This window comes from Nyctibius grandis, chromosome 4 (assembly GCF_013368605.1).
Source record: "Nyctibius grandis isolate bNycGra1 chromosome 4, bNycGra1.pri, whole genome shotgun sequence".
Classification (NCBI taxonomy): domain Eukaryota; kingdom Metazoa; phylum Chordata; class Aves; order Nyctibiiformes; family Nyctibiidae; genus Nyctibius; species Nyctibius grandis.
In genome coordinates, this window is record NC_090661.1 from 44,024,551 (window position 1) to 44,049,557 (window position 25,007).

A 25,007-nucleotide genomic window follows, 5' to 3' on the forward strand; every position below is an offset into this window, starting at 1 on the left:
ACACAGCTACACTGTTTTTTGCCTGCCAAAGGTTTTAGTATGACCCTGCAATATACTACCATTCCCTTGTTCACAACATGCCAGTACAGGCTTTTGAATAATTTCATGCATTATAATGTTATGGAAGAACATGTCCTACTCCACAAATAAAGCTAATAGTAATTGCCTCCCTTTGCAATGTTTCCGTCTCCAGTGTCGTATCTTATTGGAAGATACATTCATCATACTGGAAATGAGGACATCAGATGATTGATACTATGATTTACCTTTAGCAGATATTAATCTTCATTCCCCAGTTAAGCTTTTCCCAAAACTCAAATTACTTCCTAAAGATGTTTGTTTGAAAGCCAATCCCGTTTTACTAAGCAGTGAGATAACAAAAAAATTATTGCTTTTTTTAGCATAAAACACCAGAAAACCACCAAAGATTCATCAGGAAAAAAAAAAAGAAAAACGAAAGGAAAGAAACAAACCTGCTTTCCATAGAGTGAAACAATGCTTAAGAATAATTCTTATTTCTTAGGAATTACAATTAAATGAGAATCAGAAGTTTCTAGAATATTATATAGAAATTACAGCTGTGGAAGCAAGTTATGATCAGGAACCTTTCATTTACCTGGAATATGGAATTTTTCCACAGGAAAACTGCTTAGTTGTTTATATATTCTACTTTTTTCTTGTAAAAGAGTTTCTTTTAAGGCACTCTCCCTATGTCCTCGGGAATTGAGAGCCTCTAGGAGTTGGTCCAGTTGTTCCCGAGAATTGTAAAAGCACCAACGGTTTGGTTTATATACTGGCCTTGGCACCTCTACAACAACACTGGTGTGTGAATCTTGGTCAATATTGGAGGTAGATTCAGAGGATTTCAAAGACTCTCCAGTTTTACTGAATACCTGAGGTTCATTTGTGCAAGACTCTACACTATTCTGAAAGGAAGAGGTTCGAGGCAACAACATGTCTTCTGTGAGTCCAGAATAGTCCTCTTCTATAAACAATCCAGGAACAGAGGGGAAAATCCAGTAGCGTCGGTACAGACGGTCACGACCTAACGGGGTGATATTTGTGCAGGCTGTTGCATTCTGAACCTTTTCTAACAGGTCCTTCTCTTTCTTTTGTTGCTCCTCTTTTAAAGCTTCTTCATCTTCAGCAATAAGAGGTTCACTCTTTTCACAAGTGGTCTCTTCTTGTCGTGTACATTCTTTATCTCCATTTTGCCCTCTCCTTCCTAAAAGTTAAAGGAAGAATGATAGCAACACGCTTATAAATTCTTTCTTTAACCAAAAACTCAAGCAAATGGCAGGGTTTGGTTTTGTCCCTTTCTGATTATCTAGACTTACACTGTCAAGGACTATCAGCTCAGTCAAGAAACGATACTAGTTTTATTAAAGGAAAAATTAGAGTGATTAACCCCCGTCCCTCGATAAAGAGGAAGCCATCTTTAGTATATCTTCACTTTGCAGAAACTAGACCACATCTCATTTACTCATGTTATCGTTTTTAACACCGTAAAAAAAGAACCAAAATTTTAAGAACTTGAAAGTACGTTACAAAAGTATCTTATCATAATAAAGTAAAATTCTAGCAATTTCATTATTGAATACAAACCATGTTTTGGACTTAATTTATAATACTCAAAATGATCAACTTAAACCCCCCAAAGACCTCAAACAAAACCAGAATCCCTATATGAGAGCTTTATTGCAAGCTCAGTTACGTTACTTTATCCAATTTTTTTTAATATATATACTATTTTTTACCCTCAACTTGTAGCAGCTGAAAATACTCCAGTTCACATCTCAGTTTACCGAATAATTAGATCCTGATAGTCATCTAGAAAATTACATCATTAACACGTGAAATGGTAAGTATGCTGTCAGCACTCAATTTCTACTGATTTCCAGTGTGACCTTCAGTTTCTCCAATTGCAGGAATGAAATAACACTTTTTTGCCCTCCAGGCACAACATCTCAAACATGGGCATTCGAGAAACCTGCAATTCTGTTTAAGACCTCATTGTTTTGCCATCATAAAGCTGTAATAAACATGCAAACCTGTACTACTGAACAACTCAGAATTTCTCTCCCAGGTACTGTTAGGAACTGTGTAAGTTTGCAATCTTAAGTCCACAATGATCCAGGACTTTCACTGGCACAGATGCTAGCACAAAGCCCTCATGGAAGAAAGATACAGATGAGCTAGCAGCCCAAAGCCATCAACAATTCATCCTCCTGTGTCGATATCCATGTTTAGTTACAAATAGCAGGCTGTGCCGTTTACTGCACCACAGCTACTACCAGCCTGCTGCTGAGGAAATTAAATCTGGGGATAAGTCTGGTTGCATTCTTGTATAGAAGGCATGCTGCTTCATTAACAAAGGCAAACTAAACCCAACCACTTAATATAACATTTTCTTATAAAACACCTGTTGTTTTTGCAGTTTCCTAATAAAAAGGATCAAAACCACACCACACCCTATTAGATGAGACTCCTATAACTCTCTGAATGCATGACTCATAACTGTAATGGTTTGTCAGGCAACAGCCTTGGTTTTTTTAGACAAAAGAGGAATCCAGATAGCAAGTATTGAAGACAAGAAGAAACAGAAGCGTGAAAGAACATATCTGACTGCTAGAACTACATTAGGCCAGCTCAATGCACTTAGTAGCCCATTATGATTGTGTTTGGGTGGGTGTTTTTTTTTTTCTTTTCCTTTAAAAATTTACAGGAAAGATCGATACTTTATAAAAATTTACTCTAAAACCCAAGGACTTCCTGGGTGCATGCATGCGTGTGTGTGTACATACATGTACACAAATGGACAAATACATTATAGCGTTACCTCTTCCTCGTTTTTTGTTTGGTCCCAGCTCTTCTTCATCCTCTGTCACTGTGTCCATGTCTTGGTCTTTACGTTCAATTTCTTTGCTTTCTGTACTAGTATCAAGGTCTTCCTGCTCCTCCTCCCTGACACAATAAAATAAACAAAAGGTGACTAACTGACCAACCATGTATTAAAAGCTGAATGGAATGAAAAAAAAATACACCATAGAATATGGCACCGTCAACACAAACAGTATTTTCCTCTCAGAAGTACTTAAGCTAGTCAAAGACCTATAATGCTTTTTAAAAATAAACTTTAAGTCACAGAATATATTAAAAACCTGAAGAAACCCACTGAACTGGAAATTGAAAGTTCCATATTAAAGACTAAAACCTGCTCTTTGGTATTCACTCTTTCATTCGAAGAGCATTATTATAATCAGATGCTTTTTGTGGATATTTTAGTGCAGTCCTACTGACCTGAATTATTTTTTTCCTGACTAAAAAAATGTTTCTTTATCCAGATGTATACTGTTTTATAAAATGCTTATTACACATTTTTCCCTCATCTAGCAAATATAATTAAAAACCTACAGAACTACATACAACCATAACAGGATAACATTTATTTTATTTTCTCAAGTATAGTTTCAAAAACATATCACAAATCTGTCTTTGGCCCACGTTCACCTTTTACAAGCAGATTTATTTAACTAACTCCCTTCCTCAAACAGGTAAAGATATAGTGTTGTATATACACTTTGCTTTTTTTTTTCTGGAATCTTATACAGCTGCATGTGCCTGAATCTTACCACATGAAACCATACAGTTTTATTAATAGAAAAACCTTGGTTTTATGGAAATCACGTGAGATAGGCACAGCATTTTTTTAAAAAATGCTATTAAATTTGACTAATAAACTGTTATGTGAGGTCAGTATTATCTGGCTTAGATCAGACCAATTCCTCAAATTAGAAAATGAACTAGAATGGTCTGTTATGAAGATATTCATAGAAGTGAAATCAATGCAAGACAAAAAGTAATGCAAAAAAATACAAATTAGATTTTGCAAGTTTCTCTTGTCAGTAGGTAAAACTGTCAAGCTTTCAATAGAATTATGAGTATAATAAAAGTTGATTTTAAAAATAAAATCACTTTCATAAAGCAATTCTAGAACACTATGAAGAAAAATAAAAATCAACATTAAGGGCTATACACTTAAATTAAAATACACCTTTGTATACGATTGAGTTAATGAAAATTACATAGGTAAGGCCAGGCCATATAACTGACAAGTGCTATATCATATGTATCACAGTAATATCACGTATCATACCTAACAGGTACTTCTACAGCAGGATTTCTTTGCTCTTCTTCCTTCAGCTTTTCTTGTTTCTCTTTCATTTTTAACTCTTGTTCTTTTAACCTTTCTTCTTTCCTCTTACGTATCCTAATAGTAAGAAGAATACAGAAAACCAGTTACAATTAATCTAGTATCTGATCTGGCCACATTTTTTTTCTTTTATACTACAGCATCATCTAAAAATAACAGTAACGTGGGAAAGCACAATGCTTAGCACAATAAAGTTTCGCTCCTGTCTAGGGTCCCAAGAAACCAGTATAAAACACAAACACTACTACTGTTTCTCATATGCCTTTTGCAATCGAGGAATTAATCTAATTTGTAGCAACAAAATTTAGCTTTCCATATTCTAGTTTTACCTTGCTGCTGCCGCCTCTCGTTCTTTGCGATGCTGTTCTGCCTTTAATTCTCTAAACTCCTGTTTTGCCTGTCGTAACACATCAACAGAGTCCTCAATGAAATCTCGAGTGGAGACGAGAGTCAGAAGTTTCCCACAGAGGGCATGAAGGATCTTCATCTTTTCTCCTAATAAAATTCAGACCAATTTTAATATTTCATTATACAACTGCTAAGCCTTACTCTTACACACTCCAGACTGGAGATTGGTTCTCACTTGAGAAAAAGTGAACAGTCAAACATTTGTACTGCTCTAGCTGCACTTGCAAAAAGGCATTTCCTGAAATATCTGCTTTGCTCAGAGGTGCGAGCTTTTATTTTTAATTTATTAACAATTAGCACTGAAAGAAAAACTAAAATGCAATATTATCTTCAAAATGGAGACAAACAAACAGTAAATAGTTATGTTTTCTCCATTTCCATATAACAAACAAAAGACCCAAACCAGAACAGCAAGAAAAACCAGGGGCTAAATCACTCAGATGCTTCTCCCAGAGAGATCCTCTTCTGCAAGTAAAACTAACTTTTTAAAATGGGATTTTAAAAAGCTACTTGTAAGTAATGAGACTGCCTAGCTCTGCAGTCTCTGATCTGGTGGGACCTGCTTGTGGGGGCTGGAGCATAGGGGGTGGGTGTTGGTCTAGGTGACCTCCAGAGGTCCTTTCCAACCTAAATTATTCTATGACACAGTGAATTTTGACCATTATTGACCTGAAGCAGTTACAAAACCAATCACTTGGTAAGCAATCTAATAATCTCTCACATTTATTGTCTTTTATTACCTGGCAACAAATCATACACTGAGGTACTTGAAAGTTTCTTCAAGAGACCAGGATTACTCAATCTCAGCTCCATGCAAGCATCATCAGTAGTATCAAACCCTCCTCGTTTCTGGTAACGGTATTTTGCATTGGCTGATGTTACATCAGCACCTGACGCTAGAATGTGAAGTCTGAGAATCTCAGAAAGAGTGCAGCTATCAAGATCCAAGTTTTTCAAATTGCAGCCTACAGTTGAGAAGAACGAACAGTTATTTTATATAAACATTTAAATGTATATAAATATTAAAAATGTGCTTTAAAATACGCTTTAAAATACAGAGCAAAATAAGAACAGTAACAAAACAAGAAGTGAAACCCACACATACCCTGATGTAACTGGGGCCATGCAGCTGCCAAAGTTGCAACTGCAGACAGTGCAGATTTTGTGGGGTCTGCATCTTCATCCAAAGCCTCTGTTAAATCTTTAAGGAAATAAACACTTTATTCTAGTGCAAATTAAAACTTGTACTGTGGAGGGGAGGAAAGCAAGCCGTTTTTTAAAAGTTGCAGATAAAGCGAAAAGAGGGCCAATATTCACAAAAGCATCAATGTATTCAAAACTCAATTCATCATCCAAATTAAAATTAACATAATTTCAAATGCAACTAAAAATCCAACTAAAAGCTAAGGACATGCACCACATGCTATAGGCTGTTCTCCCTGTATATAAGCTGTTAAAGCAACCCCAATGCACAACACATGCACAATGGCAACATAAAAGGCAGCAAAAACAAATCCGTAAATGCACTTGAAAGCAAAACCAAATAACAATGCAAGAACACCTGTATTTCGTTCCCTCAAATGAACTGTTATTTCCTATCATCATATTGTTTTTAGGAAAGACCATCCAAACCAATCAGACATTTTGACACTGGTTATCACCATTCACTGTGTACTTTTAATCTGTAACTTAGATATAGCCTTACTGTTCTGCACAAAAACAATTACTAAGGCAGTACAAAGAAACCATTATTTCACCAAAACAAGCACCTGCACTTAATAAGGAGCATCACACATTAGCAAACTGACCAGGAAAGCGGGACAGTGAAAGGGAGAAACAGCAAAATTCCTGTTTTGTAGACAAAAGTTTCCTTAGCACTTACAGGTATTTCTCCAGAGGGTCAGCAGAATTTTTTCAGCCTTGTACGCTCTTTCAACAATTTCACTTTATTCAAGTCCAAATCATTAACAAGTTACAAAGTCACCAAGTCAATAAAGAGCCAAAAATCCAAACTAAGACTACATAAAAAGCAAATCCATAACAGTCTTGTATAATGACTGATGTTCGAAAACTGTCACCCAGACATTGCAAAATTAATCTCTGCACCTCCCCTCTTGCTGCATCTGTATAATAGGGTTTGAAAAAGTACTATACACACCAAAAGCCCCCCACAGGTGGTGTTTTCTGTTGCAGAAATACCACCTGTACAGAATTTAAGTGAGCAAACATGCTGATTACTACTAGTTTGGTCAGTCAGAATTACAAAGCCAAGAACATGTAATTCTTTCACGGGAAAAATGTCTAAACAAGAGTGACAAGAAATGAAAGTTCAAAGGCAAGTAAAAGATAATAGATGAAGTGCCCTGCCCACAGCTCTGCACTAGAAGTGAAACGGCAGATTTTTGCCATTGCCAGCCCAATATAGTCAAATTAAAATATGAAAGTTACATCACATTTTTTCTGATCAGTCTTATGAATAATACAGCATCTTATCAACTATTCTATGATTACCTGATAATGGAATCCTCGCTTATATTGCCCAAGCAATGCTCTCAGTAGTTAAAGAGATACAGTTTAATTGATAAATTCAACCATAACTAAAATACAGTCTAAACAGTAACTAAGATTTGTTAACACCGTATCAAATCTGTAACTTTATTCAATTAACAAGAGGAGCCTCTATTGCTGAAGATAGTGCCCATGTTTATGTAAAGACATTTTATAGATCGGACATAAATCTTAAGCATGGAGTACACATGGAAAGGAATTACAGGAACCTTCCTGTACCTCATGCATCTGTCTTATGGGGGAACCACAGGATTCACTGGACCTCAAACGGGGAGTGCTCTTATGATCCCATCTACCTCTAATGAAATACAGACTAGCAGGAAGGGTCAAAAGCTTCTCGTTTTAACTAGTCAGCAGACCTGGCAGTCCATGAACACAGGACATACTGGACAACACCAGTGTGGTGACAGTTCCCATGGGACAGGGTACTAGAAGGTAAGGGGGCCCAAGATAGTTGGTTAGCATTCAAGGACTGCTTCTTCCAAGCTCAAGATCAGAGCATCCCAACAGGTAGGAAGTCAAGGAAGGGTACCAGGAGACCTGCATGGTTAAACAGGGAACTGCTGGGCAAACTCAAGTGGAAGAAGAGGGTGTACACATCATGGAAGGAGGGGCTGGCCACTTGGGAGGAATATAAGTCTGTTGTCAGAGGATGGAGGGAGGCAACTAGGAAAACTAAGGCCTCCTTGGAATTAAACCTTGCAAGAGAGGTCAAGGACAACAGAAAGGGCTTCTTCAAATACATTGCAGGTAAAGCCAACACTAGAGGCAATGTAGGCCCGCTGATGAATGAGGTGGGGGCCCTGGAGACAGAGGATAAAAAGAAGGCGGAGTTACTGAATGCCTTCTTTGCCTCTGTCTATACTGCTGGAGGCTGTCCTGAGGAGCCCCGGACCCCTGAGGCCCCAGAAGAAGTCAGGATAGAGGAGGAATCTGTCTTGGTAGATGAGGGCTGGGTCACGGACCAATTAAATAATCTGGACATCCATAAATCCATGGGCCCTGATGGGATGCACCCGCAGGTGCTGAGGGAGCTGGCGGAAGTCATTGCTAGGCCACTCTCCATCATCTTTGCTAAGTCGTGGGCAACGGGAGAGGTGCCTGAGGACCGGAGGAAAGCGAATGTCACTCCAGTCTTCAAAAAGGGCAAGAAGGAGGACCCGGGTAACTAGAGACCAGTCAGCCTCACCTCCATCCCCGGAAAGGTGATGGAACAACTTGTCCTTGGTGCTGTCTCTAGGCACATCAAGGATAGGGGGATCATTAGGGGCACTCAGCATGGCTTCACCAAGGGGAAGTCATGCTCAACCAACCTGATAGCCTTTTATGAGGACATAACCCGGTGGATAGATGGTGGTAAAGCTGTGGATGTGGTCTGATTTCAGTAAAGCGTTTGACACCGTCTCCCACAGCATCCTCGCAGCTAAACTGTGGAAGTGTGGTCTGAATTATCGGATAGTGAGGTGGATTGTGAACTGGCTGAAGGAAAGAAGCCAGAGAGTGGTGGTCAATGGGACAGAGTCCAGTTGGAGGCCTGTGTCTAGCGGAGTCCCTCAAGGGTCGGTACTGGGACCTGTACTATTCAATATATTCATTAATGACTTGGATGAGGGAATAGAGTGCACTGTCAGCAAGTTCGCTGATGACACAAAACTGGGAGGAGTGGCTGACACAACGGAAGGCTGCGCAGCCATTCAGAGGGACCTGGACAGGCTGGAGAGTTGGGCGGGGAGAAACTTAATGAAATATAACAAGGGCAAGTGTAGAGTCCTGCATCTGGGCAAGAACAACCCCATGTATGAGTACAAGTTGGGGACAGACCTGTTGGAGACCAGCGTAGGGGAAAGGGACCTGGAGGTCCTAGTGGACAACAGGATGACCATGAGCCAACAATGTGCCCTTGTGGCCAAGAAGGCCAATGGCATCCTGGGGTGGATTAGAAGGGGTGTGGTTAGTAGGTCAAGAGAGGTTCTCCTCCCCCTCTACTCTGCCCTGGTGAGGCCACATCTGGAATTTTGTGTCCAGTTCTGGGCCCCTCAGTTCAAGAAGGACAGGGAACTGCTAGAGAGAGTCCAGCGCAGAGCCACGAAGATGATTAAGGGAGTGGAACATCTCCCTTATGAGGAGAGGCTGAGGGAGCTGGGTCTCTTTAGCTTGGAGAAGAGGAGACTGAGGGGTGACCTCATTAATGTTTATAAATATGTAAAGGGCAAGTGTCATGAGGATGGAGCCAGGCTCTTCTCGGTGACATCCATTGACAGGACAAGGGGCAATGGGTGCAAGCTGGAACACAGGAGGTTCCACATAAATATGAGGAAAAACTTCTTTACGGTGAGGGTAACCGAACACTGGAACAGGCTGCCCAGAGAGGTTGTGGAGTCTCCTTCTCTGGAGACATTCAAAACCCGCCTGGACGCGTTCCTGTGTGACATGATCTAGGAAATCCTGCTCTGGCAGGGGGATTGGACTAGATGATCTTTCGAGGTCCCTTCCAATCCCTAACATTCTGTGATTCTGTGACAGTTGCCTTCCCTTTCCACCAAGCACTGCAGAAGGCAAAAGAATTGGGAGAAGTCTTAGACCTCAGATTCAAAACACAGAAGGTACATGCAACAGTAACATCTGTTATTTTCAAGGCTCACAGTCTGATGCTTCTTTCTACCCCCTCAGTTACACCAACACACTGTTTTGAGAGACCATCACTAGATATTTGATGAGCATAACAAAGTAGTCAGATCAGTTCCCTAATCCACAGCAAGGCTTCATAAATAGCTGAGCTGAAAAGGGAGAAACACCTTGCAAGGGCATTAAAAACCAAAATTGTGCAAAGGGGATACACAGAATACTTTAAGTTTGTGGTTTTGACAAACTCTTTGCAAAGCACTCTGTGTAGCATCAGTAAGATCTTAGAGGTAGAGTGCCCTGCATGAGGCTTAGAGTATTCACAGACCATGGAGCGAATTGCTGAGTTGCCTGAACACAGAACAGAAACAGTCTAGTAAGGATGAAGACACATACATAATGTCCCTGACCACATAAATTTGGAACAAAGCCTGCACTTCCTTCTGATCAGTGGTTAGCATGTACCAAATGCCTCTGAAAATGCAGGCAACCAGCCTTGGAGTGAAGACCAAAAGGCAGAGTGACTGTGAGATCCTTTACCAGAAAAACACAGAGACGTGGCAGTATCTAGGAGTTGTGGATGCAACTTCTAAGTCTTGAGGGACAATGAATATTGAATTCTCCATTATAGTTGTGCTGGGGAGTTTTAGTTTTTAGTCTAGTTAGGTCCAGAACTTTTTTTTATAGCTACAGATAAAGACCTTTGACAAGATTTAGGAAAATGCCTTGTTTCCTGGCCCTCAGGAGAAACATCTAACAGTGCTGAAGGAAGAGGAGGAAGGTGAAGATGAGTTTTTCTCTCACCTCCAAAACATAAGCAATGCTGTTAAAAGCTTATTATGCTTTGCTGGATACAATCGTAGTAACAATGAGCTTGCTTTTTCTCTATTGCCCCAGACCCTACCCTCCATGTCCAGTTTAAAGGTTTAATTTCAGATAAAAGAGAAAAAACAAGTCCATTTACATACAGTATCCATGCATAATAAGACAAGGTAAACAAAGGAATGCCATAAACCATGCAGTTTAAAGTTAATTCCAGTGGAATTTCAGTTTTTCAGCAGTAAAATTAAGGATCTGACCTTTGGTCTCAGCATCAGCTATTTGATCTTTGGCCACTTCCTCTTCCTCTTCGGCCATTGCCTGAAAGATGGCAGTCAGGAAGAAAAACAGCAATTCACATAGTGGGCCTTCAGTGTCATTTCCTACAAGAGCTTCCTCTAAAACTTCTGTGAATAAAGTTTAAGAAGCGTCACTTTTGCCACAGAGTTGGAAAACAATTATGTACTGAAGAATGCAAACATTTTTCTTTTCCTTCAGGTATGATAATCAAGTTACTTTTCCATAGTTTACTGCAAATATTCCTAAGGTGATGCTGTCAGAAAGAGTGCTGACAAAACAACATCATTTTCTTAATATATAACTGCAAGAGTAAAGTACAAGTAGACATTGTAATAATATTAACAGCTTCTACATTGACATTAATTTTCATTTTATAAACACTGCAGAAGTTTACTGTGAAGAGAAAACTGGATTGCTATCAGCAAGTTCGCTGATGACACAAAACTGGGAGGAGTGGCTGACACAACAGAAGGCTGCGCAGCCATTCAGAGGGACCTGGACAGGTTGGAGAGTTGGGCAGGGAGAAATTTAATGAAATATAACAAGGGCAAGTGTAGAGTCCTGCATCTGGGCAAGAACAACCCCATGTACCAGTACAAGTTGGGGGCAGACCTGTTGGAGACCAGCATAGTGGAAAGGGACCTGGGGGTCCTAGTGGACAGCAGGATGACCATGAGCCAGCAGTGTGCCCTTGTGGCCAAGAAGGCCAATGGCATCCTGGGGTGGATTAGAAGGGGTGTGGTCAGCAGGTCAAGAGAGGTTCTCCTCCCCCTCTACTCTGCCCTGGTGAGGCCGCATCTGGAGTATTGTGTCCAGTTCTGGGCCCCTCAGTTCAAGAAGGACAGGGAACTGCTAGAGAGAGTCCAGCGCAGAGCCACGAAGATGATTAAGGGAGTGGAACATCTCCCTTATGAGGAGAGGCTGAGGGAGCTGGGTCTCTTCAGCTTGGAGAAGAGGAGACTGAGGGGTGACCTCATTAATGTTTATAAATATGTAAAGGGCAAGTGTCAAGAGGATGGAGCCAGGCTCTTCTCAGTGACATCCATTGACAGGACAAGGGGCAATGGGTGCAAGCTGGAACACAGGAGGTTCCACTTAAATATGAGGAAAAACTTCTTTACGGTGAGGGTGACTGAACACTGGAACAGGCTGCCCAGAGAGGTTGTGGAGTCTCCTTCTCTGGAGACATTCAAAACCCGCCTGGACGCGTTCCTGTGTGATATGGTCTAGGCAATCCTGCCCCGGCAGGGGGATTGGACTAGATGATCTTTCGAGGTCCCTTCCAATCCCTAACATTCTGTGATTCTGTGGATTGACATGCACATGCAAGCACTGACATATGAAAGCTGCAGAGAAAATTTTGTAGCACTGGTACTTGGGTGCACTTAAGATGTTTGGCTGTTTGGTAGAAGGGACACCACAAAACTGGGACACCTTGCCACATAAATGAGAACTTGCCTAAAGTCACTCCTTCAGGAAATTCATCTTGAAGATCAAAAAGTTCCCCAAAAGCATGTAAAAACTCCAAAACCATCAGAGCATCACCAAAGATCTCGGGAGGAAGTCTCGTCTTCACTGGCATTGGAACTGGAAGTTCCTGTAATCCAAATGGGACAATATTGTATTTGTTTTCTGCAGAGTACACAAGTCATTAAAACCAAACAGTCTATGATTCTAAGGAGTATATCTGTTGGGTTTGTTTACATTTTACTGAAAACAGTTCTGCAAGACACATAATCAATTGTCATGGTAATATCTGTGGTAGTACTAACTTTAAAAACCAAAGAGCATGCAACTTGGGACATAAACCTTTTGAGATAAAAGTTTATTCATGTTCATGAAGTTGAATGATTTTGTACCTTTGTTTAAAGGAACTCATATCCACTACAAGTTAAGAACACTGGCTGTCAAGATTTTTCCTTTAAACCGGTATTATTTCACAAGAGTTTTGAATTTAAGTTTGCTGGAACTGTCCAGACAAGCAAAAATAAACATATTCTTAAAATTACTCATTATTGCTTGCAAAGACAAGCAAACAAAACCCCAACACATTCACACAAAAACACACCCATCTAATACTAGAATATGCAAGATCACGTCTAATGACTGAGTGTTCCGGTATTTGGGTTTTGGCATTGGTAAAGATAGTTATGATAGCTGAAGACATTTTGAAGGGAGCTGATGTAACCATGTAACAAGACCACTTAACAGAGACACCACCTCCAAATCACAGATGACAGCATCTAACACTAAGTTTGACTTTCAAATTAAAATCTTGATGTAACTCTTCGAGATTTGTCTTCACTTAATGTTTCTTAGCAGACAGAGTCAAACAATTTCCAGAAGGATGGCTCCTTTCCACAAAGGTGGTAGTTCACAAACATTAATGAGAAGAATGCTGAATACTATGCTTTCAGAAGAACACAGTAAGGTATTTCATACATTTCCTGAGAAGGGAATTTTTTTGAAAAGCAGTCTATGGGAGTATCTTTCTTCTTGCTTCCTCACCTAAACTCATCTTTATTCATATTCTTGTCAGTTTTCACTGTAGTGATGATACTACTTTCCTACCCCTCCTTTTTTCTTTTCCAATTGAAACATAGCAGCACTGTTACGCACAGCTTCCTCTCGTTCCGACAATGCTCTTCCCTTTCTTCAGTCTCTTCTCCCTTTCTATACACAGCAAACAGTTTTCACTCTCATCTTCAAGGGCCTATACAGCTCTCCTTGCAAATATATTCAGTTCTCATATTCCTCCCAACCAGTGCTATCACTTCAATTCATTTAACACTCCTCTATTCCCACTTGTCCTCTTTGGGCTTCTGTCATGTTTCCCTGTGTATCTCAAATAAACCCCTTGTGTTTCTAACACTTTTGCCTCCTTTCACTATCCCCTGCCAAAATTAATCATAATAAAGTGTACATAAACTTATAACACTAGACAATCTTCCATTATGTACAGCCACACTATATTCTTGTTTACAAGATTTAAGTTCTTTGGGAGGTAAATTCTTGTTACTTTCTATAGATTTCCAGGATCATCCAGAAAGATGCTCGTTAAGCAAGGATACTGCTAGAGTTTAAATCCAAAGAATGCCACAGGGAGTAACAACCTAATGTCCTTTCTACAAAAATTTTGTTTATTTATTACTCAAATCTTTTCAGTAACTCAGGTGTATTCTAGGTGAGCTCATGTTGTATATTTGACAAGTCAGGCATACTGAATACCCTCCACTCAGCAAGATCAGTGCTTTGAAAATACATCTGTTCCACGTTAAGACTGAGAACAGTCTGTAAAGTTTTCCTGGAGAGTGAAAATGCAGATGTAGAAGATCCTATTAGCATCACCACTGGGAAATAATACATGACTGCAGGTTATTCACAACCCCAAGCATTCAGATCAGATCTAGATCTGCCTCTGCATTAGGGAATCTAGCTTAGGGACCCTGTAAAGTATGAGCTTGATCTATTCCAAATTCAATTGTACCTTAAGATCATCACACTCCATATCTTCTCTAGGCTTACTCCACTGTTTCAGGTATTCCACATGTTTTCTTTTTTCTTCACGCAGCTTCTCCCTTTCCTGAAAAAGAGTCATGATTGTATATAAAATATGGTCAGATTTCCCTGTTATAGTTTCTAGAACTGTACCACTTACTATTTCAATCACTCTGCAAAAAAACCCTAAAACATACTTAACTATAAGGAAACTATCTAATAATCTTTATTTTGCATAGGAGGATATTGGCAAAAATGTTTAGAAATAAACTGTGGCGATACTTTTTTGGATTAGACATGGGGCTTTGTTCAGGGTTTTTTTGTTTGTTTGGGTTTTGGTTAGTTTGGGTTTTTTTGTTTGTGTTTTTTGTTGTTGTTGTTTTAAAATCGAAGTGGTTGATGAAAAAATATCTAAAAATAAGAGTATTTATGAAAGTTGCCACAAAAAAAAGACCATCAAAATAGATAGTGGATGGGGCTGTGGTAAAATATAGTGGAATCAATATTTTTTTCATATTCAAAGTGACAAAAAGTTATTTAGCAGTTTCCATCCAAAGAGAAACCATAAGGAAACACACAACCATTTAATATGCTGTGAACCTGATGCAGTACCATGTCTTTAACACTTAAGTAGAAGACAACCATCAAATCAAATACTGTCATGCATTATTGGCAAAAAAACCCCACATTACTTCAGAAGTAAGTTCAAAGTGAACTTTTTGTGAGCTAAAATTATAATATAGAGAATGTTATCCAGAAATACAAATCCATAATCATCTTATACCTGCCTATTCCTCTAAAGTGCATTTCTATGAACTGAAAACAGTTAATGGAAAATAACTTGAAGCAGACAGCAACTAAGAAACAAGTAAACTAGAAAGGCATTATACTGTTCCTATATGAAGCACATATACTGCAAATCCTTTACTTTTTCCTTTTCTATTTTGAGTCTCTCTTTCTCTTCTTTCTTCTTCATCCTTTCTTCTTCCACAATCTTCTTTAATTCTTCTCTCTTTTTTTCCTTATCTTCTTTCTCCTTTTTCTTCGCTTCTATAGCATTTGCCTTCTCTCGTTTTAATTTAGCTTTTTCAAAAGCTATAAAGGAAAAAAACAAACCAAAGTTATTTTTGCTTTTATAAAATGTTAATTTTATTTAACTGTGCTAAATAGACTGATCTTTTTATAATTACCATATGAAAAAGATATTGTTATGAAGACTGAATTGTTTCTATGCCAACCAGAAATTAAATCACTTGAAAGTTCTTTAGAGAATCAGAGTTTTAAGCCTAAATACTATACATGTTTTGCAAGGTTGTCATCACTGTAATAAAGTTAAATTTCTCTGGTTTTATGAGTATACAAAGTTTATTACTTGTTTATTGTTTTCTATCAAGTGACATAAGAAGATGAAAACTGATTCCAACTGCATATAATTACAGCAACACATTTAGTAATGACTGAGTAATAAAAGCATGTCATAACTAGGTGTGACATGTAACCATGAAATATTTGTGATAGTAAAAACCTTTAAATAAGTGATCTTTAAATATTTAGTTATTACTGAATTACTGAAAAGTCAATACATTTGAAACCTACTTAGTATTTCAGTAGTTTTTGTGCAAGTTTTACTTCTGTTACACAGTTTAAGCTAAACTTTAATTAGTAATAAATGTTAACGCCTGAGGAGATCCAGATTTCTTTGTAGATGTCTGCAGAATAACAGCAGGATACAAATTTCCACTTTCTGTGAACAGACAATGTCTGTCAACCCACACACAGGCCAACAAATAAAAGGGGGTCAGGGGGCTTACCATTTTAATTGAATAAACAAGAAAGCTATAATCACAAGTGAAGAAAATGAAAAAAGATCCTTACTTCTATTACCTAGTGGATGGCACTCAAAAAAAATTTTGATTACATTTTCCTATAAAATTCTGAAAACGGGCTAGATTGCTTTTACAGATAGCTACTACACATGCCGGCAATGGCTCCCACCCAGCAACAAAAGCAGTGCAGCTGATCCCCCATAGTCTTCTACATACTGAGAAGGGGAATTTTTCAAGGTACTTGGTATTTTGCTACCTTCTCACATCGTTAGTTTAAGTACTATAGCAGCACTTTATAAGAGACTTTATGAATGTCAGTAATTGTCATTCCAATTAAATATGATTTACAGGTATAATGTTTAGATTAATAGTCAATTACATTAATAAAAGTACACTTTCAAATATACTATAAGCTTATTGTACGGATGGGATCATACTTTTCAAACAACCAGTACAATGTGTTGCCAGTTTCAAATTAAAGAACTGCATCCTTAAAAAAAATTTTGTAATCATGGGTCAACATTGGGCCAAAAATGAACTTACAGAAAAAGTGACACGACAGTATTTTTAAATTATTATTATTACTTATTTGATGCATTCATCATCATTTTGTGTCCTCAACAAAGAACAGAAAGCATTTACAAAGTCTGAATATCAACATGCTGTGATAGCTTTCTAGTGATGTGGCAGAAAATACAAAGAATACATATGGATCTCCATGTTACAGAAGTTATTTCAAGGCTGATTGCTCTTTCATTGTTTGAAACTCTGTTTCAAGGGCATTGGGTTTTGGGGTGCAATAGGATAACCCAAAGATAAAATTAAGCCAGAACGTGCCTTAACTAGTCTTCTAGAAGCTGTAGTTACCGCCACACAAGAAAGGAAACAGCTTTGATGTTGATCAGCTACTACCTTGTTCTGTGCTGTCATTTCTAGCACACAAATAAATGCTAGTTGTGCAAAGAAGTAGACACACAAGTTTAGTGGAGCCCGTTAAACCCTAGTGTCCCCATCTCCTATGAAGAAAAGGCCCCGAGAAGCCTCACACAACTTTGCAGTTATTTAAGCAGATTTTGGACTAGATCATTTCCAGACGTCCCTGCCATTCTCAAACATTCTATGATAATGGGAATGAGAGGTAAAAACCAGAAGTTCACTGAAATATTTCCTCAGATGAAAGCCCTTCCTTAGGAAGGACATCAGTGCTTACAATCCAGAAGAACACCTCCTTGTCTTTGTCTCCTTAAGGAGATGCACCAGTTTACCTAGTTAAACCCATACAAAAGATATCTGGGTCCCCTTACTTCATTTGAAATCAAGTTTAAGTAGATCAGAAACAGGTCAAAACTACGCCAAAATAATTCAATCAGTCCGAAATAAAAATCTCTTAAGTGATTTGTGCTCTTTTAAATAGAAAAATTTGTAAACATACTGTAAAAGTAATCTTGCAGAACATTTAGACCTACCTTACATATCTACACACAGACGTCTTCACAAACACTCAAGATTTCCTTAAGGAAATTATTACAGGTTTAGAAAGCATTGCAGTTCTTTTAAATTTTGAGGTAGTTTTTCCATTTAAGGATTTTCCTCATACAACAGATTGATTTGTGTTAAATGTTCATGTTTTGATATACCTTCAGCTGGTAAAATTTATACATGACTTCACAATCCAAACTTCTCCGAAAATTTATTTTGCTCTTTATTTATCTGAGACAGAAATCAACACAGCTGGACCGCAAGCTTCCTACATTTCCCCAGTTCAGCAAAATAAAAATATATAAATAAATAATTCAGGAAACAACCATTCTAACCACTGAAAGGAGCATTTTGCAATAGTTTTGTGGCAGTGCACTCATTACATTTTCCCTTTGCAAGGTACAACCCCCAAAATACTGTAATTATGGCCTGCTCTCAGACCTGCAAAAACTGGTTCTACTAGTCAGAGGACTAAACCTCAACTTACCCATGGCCTGCATATCTTCTTTTTGCTTCTGGAACCTTGTCTTTTCCCTTGCTACTTTACTTTTCTTTCCTTGGGTACTTTGTTTAGCAGTAATCTCGTCCTCCTGATAGAGGATTCAGAGGGGGAGTAGAAAAAAAGAACATAATATCGACAGTGAAATGACCAGCAACAGATATTCCCAATTTTTCAACAGTTCTCTAAAACAAGAATAAAAACAGGCTGTAAGAGTTTCCCACAAACATGCTAAGTACTCGGAGATCCTGCCTAATAGTTGGAGCAGGGGCATGGGGGGAGAAAACCCAAAACTTTTTCTTCCAGCTTTCTTTTTAAATAAAGTAGTTCAGAGCACTAAGCTTCACTGTGTTTAAATACAGGCAAGTGACATAACTGTATCTGAGAGCAAATAACATAGTTGTATCGAAGAGTACAAATTAAAGTTTTTAGCAAATTATTTATTAATCGTTCCCAGAAGGGAAAAGTGCTCTATGCGCCTTCACAACACACTGAAAAGCTAGTTTCTTGGTGGGAATCACAGAAATGAGAAATAATAAATTATCTTCTTATTTTTATCTTTCTTAAGTATGGTCCCTTTTACCAGCCTAACTATAAAGCAATCTACTTTAATAGCAATTATGTAATATATCCCAATTCATCCTCAAACAAAAAAAGCACAAGGTCAGCCTTTCATTCCAACTGTTCTGAAAGTTCAGAGAAAATGGAAGAACTTAAAGACTATGCTGATGTGTATTCATCTGGAATTAAAAATGTTATTACTTACAAGACTAGCAGATGTCCTCTTTGGAGGTCTCCCTCGCCGTCTGCTTGCAGGACTGAAGGTAAATGTGGGTGGGTCATCAGGAAATAAGTAGGAGAAATTTTGTTCTGCTAGATTATATTTTTCAATTGATGTTGCCTTAGTAAGAAAGATGAAAACAGATATTCATTGTGAAAATCTTACCTTTTCATAAATATAAGCTAATTAATGAATCATTAATTCACAAAAAAAAGACAATAGAAGTAACTAGATTCACAACTGGTTAGCTTAGGATAAGAAATAAAACTCTGAAACAGTGTAACTGTAGAGTTAATCCACCTAGAGGATAATAATGTAAGCAGCACACATTTGAAAACAGAATTTGGCCTCATTTGGTAAGATTTTATGTCCTTAGATGCCTTTTAGCAAACACACCTGGACACAGTCTTCCTAGCAAGTTACCGAAATGTGCTGAGAATGACTTTTGACAGAGAAAGACAGAAAATTAATTTACTGAAGAATCACATAATTCTCTATGATCTTAAACATTTCTGAAGAAGGAGAAAATTTGTGACTTCTCTCCTTCTGAATTGTCAAGTTTCTTTCCAAGTCTTCTTTCTCAACCTGGTGACTTCAGGAAGTCTGTCCTTACCAAGCGATACAGATGAGGATACAAAGGAGTCACTCCAAATAGGACATGTTCACCTAACTGCTGGAATGCAAGGCAGTCAGCAAGGGAACAAGGTGACACTCCACAAAAAGCCCAAACAAAGAGAAGATGACAAATGCACACATATACAAAACATAACAATTTTCCTGAGGCACCAGAAAGCATCGCTAATAGATCACTAGGACCCAGCACACTGTATCACATCAAGCATGATTGCTAACAAGACCAAGGAAGGGGGTGGTTTATCCCTTTCAGCTCTATTTTCTTCTATTTCCATTTCTTTAAAAGAGACAGACTTTAAAGTTACCAAATTTTTTAGAAATTAGTTGCCTTTGTTATGTTGCACAACTTTCAGAGGCAAGCCTCTCACTGATGCTCTCATGTCTCAGAGCTTTCCTGTGCAGAATGAACAGTTACACAGTTGTATGAGGATTTCTCTTGAACACACACAAAAAACACAAGACATAATACACAAACATGCTACTTTCTAAAAACAAGATGAACATAAGAAGGATTTCAGGGTCAAGGCTGCAATATGCAGTGAAAAAGTCCGGGATCTCCTGCCACACAGCAAGTAAGGCAAGGGAAATTGCTGCCCATTTGGTAAGTGTGGGAAAAGCTGTTCAATTCCTTGAGCCCAAGGTAACAGAAATTCTCAGAGTCATCATGTGCAGACCAAGGTGTGAGCTTTAGTCTGAACTTCTACTAAGTATCACCATGTATCTCCACATAAGATGACAAAAATATGCATCTTAACATCTTCAACACCTAAGGCCTCATCAAAAGCCTATTCCAGCCACCTGAACTCCTCAGTACTTCTGTCTCACTGAAGAACTGGAGACTGAATTCAATCTACAATGAAATATTTTCCAGCTAAAAGCATTACAACAGAATAATATTAACATACTGTACCAAAACAGAAATAGTTAATTTTTATTTGACTTAGAAACACCAGCTGCATACCTTGAAGAATAAAAACAACTCATGTGTTAGACTAAGCAAAAATATATTATGTTTTAATAAATAACATCTTTCTAGGTAAAAGCTCCCATTTTTATTTTGGGGACTTTTCTCAACTGGTAGCTAAAGAAGAAATTTGAGAATTAAATTCTGCTTCGCGTACAGAAAAACTACAATCTTGTTTATAAGTAAAAGTTAAGAAAAACCTGGTTTTATAGAAGTTGCAGTATTCATCCTTCTATTTTGGAAAATACTAACTCAATATATTATACTTGCCAAAAAACTAAACTTGATGTAATTTAGAAAAGAAGCTCTGAGCAGCCAGTACAGAAGAGCAAAAAGAAAAAGCCTGATAAGGTTAAATATTCTATCCCACAAATTATTCCTTCTTATTTACCTTAGTTTTAATGACTCCATCATGTGGTTCACAGTGTTGTTTCAGAAAAAGTTTAAGTCTATCACGAGAAAAGAGATGTTTCCTCCGGCTGTATTAGGAAAGAAAGGTATCATTATCAACTAACATCTTTAATTATTGTTTAATTATTGTAAAGCTGACAATATGTGCAAGAACACATGTAATAGATCATATGATTGACCTTTTTCTCATTTGCTTACTTATAAATTACACCCTTACTGTTGTAACTAACAGCCGTTCTTTGCAACTCCAATTAAAAATTTCCTTATGAACAGAACAAAATCCAAGCAATACTTACAGAGTTGTTTTATGCATCTGTAATTTTTGTTTTGAAGATCCTGGTATGCCCTCTTATACACACATACAGACAAACCCCACAGCCTATTCCTCCCTGCTAGATCCTCCAAACATTCCTTTCTATCACAGTAGCTTTTAAAACCCCCAAATAAAATTGAAGTCCGATCGTTTTGGAAGAGGGTGAAAACAAACAAGCAAACAATGACAGCTGGAAAGCAGCATTCACATCTCTCAGGGAGGTAAGGCACAGAAGTCTCAAGTCAACAAGTAAGAGGGCTGAATTCACACGCTGCTTGGTCTGGCTGTGGTACTCCTTGCTGCAGGGCAGTGTGTGCTCTAAATGCTTCCTGGCATCCCAGGGAACCCGCACTACTTCACGGGAAGGAGAAAATCAACTACACAGGAGTACTTAATGAAAAAACTAATCTTGATTCATGCTGGAACTAAATTACTTGAAATCACAGAAGTTTTTTTTCAAAGTATCCAGTTTATAAAGTTTTGATGCACAATCTACTCTAAAAAAACGTTTCAACTAAATTCAAGACAAAATTATGTTATTTAAGAAGCAAAAACTCTGCAGCTTTCTATTTTAAAGCAGTCTGATTGCCAATGTCTGCTCCAAGATTTCAAACCAGTAATGCTACCACACAGAGAGAGAGCTCACAATGCCAGTAATTCATCAATATTATACAACAGGGCTCTCAAACTTTTTTTCACCTACTCCATCAGTCACAGCAGTAAGCACAGGTATCAGAAACAATAGCAGGTCTCACCTGTGTGCCAATGAAAGCACAGACTTGTAAGGAGTTGGTATCTGTGTTAATACTAGGAAAGTCTGGAACCCTTGTTACAGAAAGCCTGTGAAACACAGGATTTTGTTCCAATGCCTCTAATTAATAGTGCTAACATTATTTTAAATTGCCATTTTATATCAAAAACATCTTACGGTGACTTATACAACTTAAATAATTATGAAGTACAATTTTAACTTTCATGTACTAATTCTTACCTTATTTGAGACGCTTTAACGATAACAGTTTCATATAGATCTTTTTTAATAGGTTGGACTTTGTATTTGAACAAAGAAGGATCAATTATGGCTTTCTTCTCCCTAAAAAAAAAAAATTTAAAAAATGAAAAAGTTAACTACAATGACAAAACATCAGTCTTATATTGTACACATTTGATATATTTATATGCATACACAACGGACCTCTTGAAAATACCCAGCCTTATTTAATACAGGCTGTAACTTCCACTTGTACCAAAGAGGACCTATTCACTTCTGCCAACTTTTCTGCTACTATATTTAGATCTGCATCAAAGCCAGTAAAACTGCAAGGAACAGGAAAAGGGATTGGGGATGTTGGTTTTCTTAGCAGGGAGATGGGAGATGAGAAGGGAAGGAAGAACAAAGGAGAGACAAGTAATAATACATCCCTATCTCTCAGAAAATCATCTCCTTAATACTCCAGTACTCGTGATGGCAACAGGAAGGCAGAAAAAAGGAGGAAAAGATGATGAGGAAGGAGTCCAAACAACGGAGTTAAATAAAATGAATAAAAATAGTAGCCATAGAGCTATGGATCACATTTCAAAACGAATAAAAAAACAGGTAGAATATTTTTCCAAAATATCAATGTAGAAAAACCACCCTCACCAACAACATTCTGAAAGTAACAGGAATCATAAGGCAATGCCTCTACACTTTAAAATAAACACTTATTGAGTTACATGTTTTTTCCCCAAAGCATACTTCCCTTTTACAGCTATCAGCTACAGAGAACTAGATTTTTTTTTTCCCTGTGGAAAATATTTCTTCAGTTTTAACATAACAGTAACTTTTTTCTTACACCTCTTCCTAGGAGAATAACCACTCAGGTCTGGTGTGCCACCAAAACAAAATTTACTCCTTTAAAAAAAAAAGAGAGGGTTTTTGCCATAGACAGTATACTTTAAATAGTGTGGTATATTTATGGACAGACTTCATGAACGGAGTTAAACTACTGAGATTTTCTTTAAATAATGTTGCGTTTTGCTATTAAACAGAACTAACTTCTCCTAGGATGGTAATTTGTAATCAAACGTCATATTGCTTTATCAGGAAGAGTTCAACCATCATCTTATTTCATCAGTAGGGGAAGGTGAAGAAGTTATGTGGATGAACTAGGAGATTTACAGCCATGCATTTCATCATCATTGTCAGTCCTTCTGGCATTTACAAAATGCTTGAAGGTGGAGTCTGACAAAACAAAATAAATCAATATACCACTTGCTATTCTTTACCCCTATGAAGAACAAACACACATAAGATGTAGTAAACTGTACTTTGCGAGGTTGTTGAATATGAAATTTGCTTCAATTCTTATTTTTCCCCCACTAACTCTGTGAAATAGAAGTCCAAAGAAATGCAACATCCAGAGTCCTAATAACACATTAATTCATACAAATGAGGTGTAAAAGAAACAGTCCTTATCCACAGTTAGTGTCATTTTAGATGAGAATAATTTGCAAATTTCTGGAGAAAAATAGTTTATGATGATTAAATTACCAACATAGTTAAAAACCAATGAAGGTAAAACAAAGAAGATTTAGACTTGGAAACAACATGTCTACTGGACCTACGGATAAGCACTATGATATACAGTGTCTGCCTTGCAGGATGCTATCCAAGTTAAAGTCTCAAGTTGAGTCACTCAGATCAACTCCAATTTAAGAAAAATAATTTAAAAATCCCACTCAGCTAGTTGTACTAGCAAGACAGAGACAAACTGAATAAACAAAGTAATTCAGTATACCCACTGGCAAGACTTTAACACCTCTGCCTATAATTTTAACTTTGTTAAGATGCTTCATATTTTGGTCATATGCTTCACATTTGGTGACTCGGGCTTCCACGATCATCCTCAGTCTCAAAGTAGGAAAGCTGAAGCAGTGAAGGCTGCCGCTAAGAATTTCTAGATAGTATCAAATACAAACTTGTTGCCTCACCATATGCCCCTGCATTTCCAGCCCTTTAGGCTAACAAGCTAAAGGAGGACCCAAACAGATAATGTTCAGATACAAAATAAGAGGCATCAGAGTGCCAATGTTATACCAAAAGTATATTAACTTATTTATACATTTTAGATAGATTCTCAGCTCCGATTCTGTCTGTAATCAAAAGCAGGGCCCAAAGAATAATCAAATGGTTAACTCTTGTACTGTTAACCTTTATTTTTTAGTTTGAGTAAATCATTTTCTCATCTTCAGTGGATCATATATAATAGCCTCAACAGATCATATATAAGAGCCTCAGCCTAATTTCGAAACACACTAAGTTTTTTCTGCTTAGTTTCTGAGTTTCCAGTGATCATCCCCTAAGAAGTTAACATATCCCTGAAATCCTCCTCCATAAATCAAAATTTAAAGTCAAAATTTTGCTTAGTGCAGAAGAGGAAAAAAAGGTAATTCATTACACATAGAAAGCTTTAAAAATTATATAGATTATCTAGTAATTTTGTCATTAAAGTAATATTATTTTTGTTATATTTTACATTATAAAGCATTACATAAAACACGGAAGTTAGACCCATTTCACAGCAGAGATCCCCTATGGCAAGTCTTCACAGGACAGCTCTGACAGATCACCAGATCCAGAGGAAAGAATACAGAATATCTTGTAACTTAGGTGAAAACTGGAACTTGCTCA

General features: G+C 37.7%; 1 protein-coding gene across 2 annotated transcripts in view; it reads right to left on the bottom strand.

Moving 5' to 3' along the window:
- The window catches only part of BAZ1A (bromodomain adjacent to zinc finger domain 1A), a 76,101-nt gene that overhangs the window by 21,171 nt on the left and 29,923 nt on the right, over positions 1-25,007 (bottom strand). For both annotated transcript variants that reach the window (XM_068399274.1, XM_068399275.1), the window contains 14 exons: positions 22,326-22,427; positions 21,002-21,089; positions 18,999-19,133; positions 18,221-18,323; positions 15,357-15,523; positions 14,418-14,513; positions 12,389-12,527; positions 10,891-11,037; positions 5,727-5,822; positions 5,362-5,586; positions 4,543-4,708; positions 4,157-4,270; positions 2,840-2,964; positions 617-1,225 (listed from right to left, as the gene is read on the bottom strand). In XM_068399274.1, the coding sequence (XP_068255375.1) occupies positions 617-1,225; positions 2,840-2,964; positions 4,157-4,270; positions 4,543-4,708; positions 5,362-5,586; positions 5,727-5,822; positions 10,891-11,037; positions 12,389-12,527; positions 14,418-14,513; positions 15,357-15,523; positions 18,221-18,323; positions 18,999-19,133; positions 21,002-21,089; positions 22,326-22,427 (2,312 nt within the window). The remainder of the gene's footprint in view (positions 1-616; positions 1,226-2,839; positions 2,965-4,156; positions 4,271-4,542; positions 4,709-5,361; positions 5,587-5,726; positions 5,823-10,890; positions 11,038-12,388; positions 12,528-14,417; positions 14,514-15,356; positions 15,524-18,220; positions 18,324-18,998; positions 19,134-21,001; positions 21,090-22,325; positions 22,428-25,007) is intronic.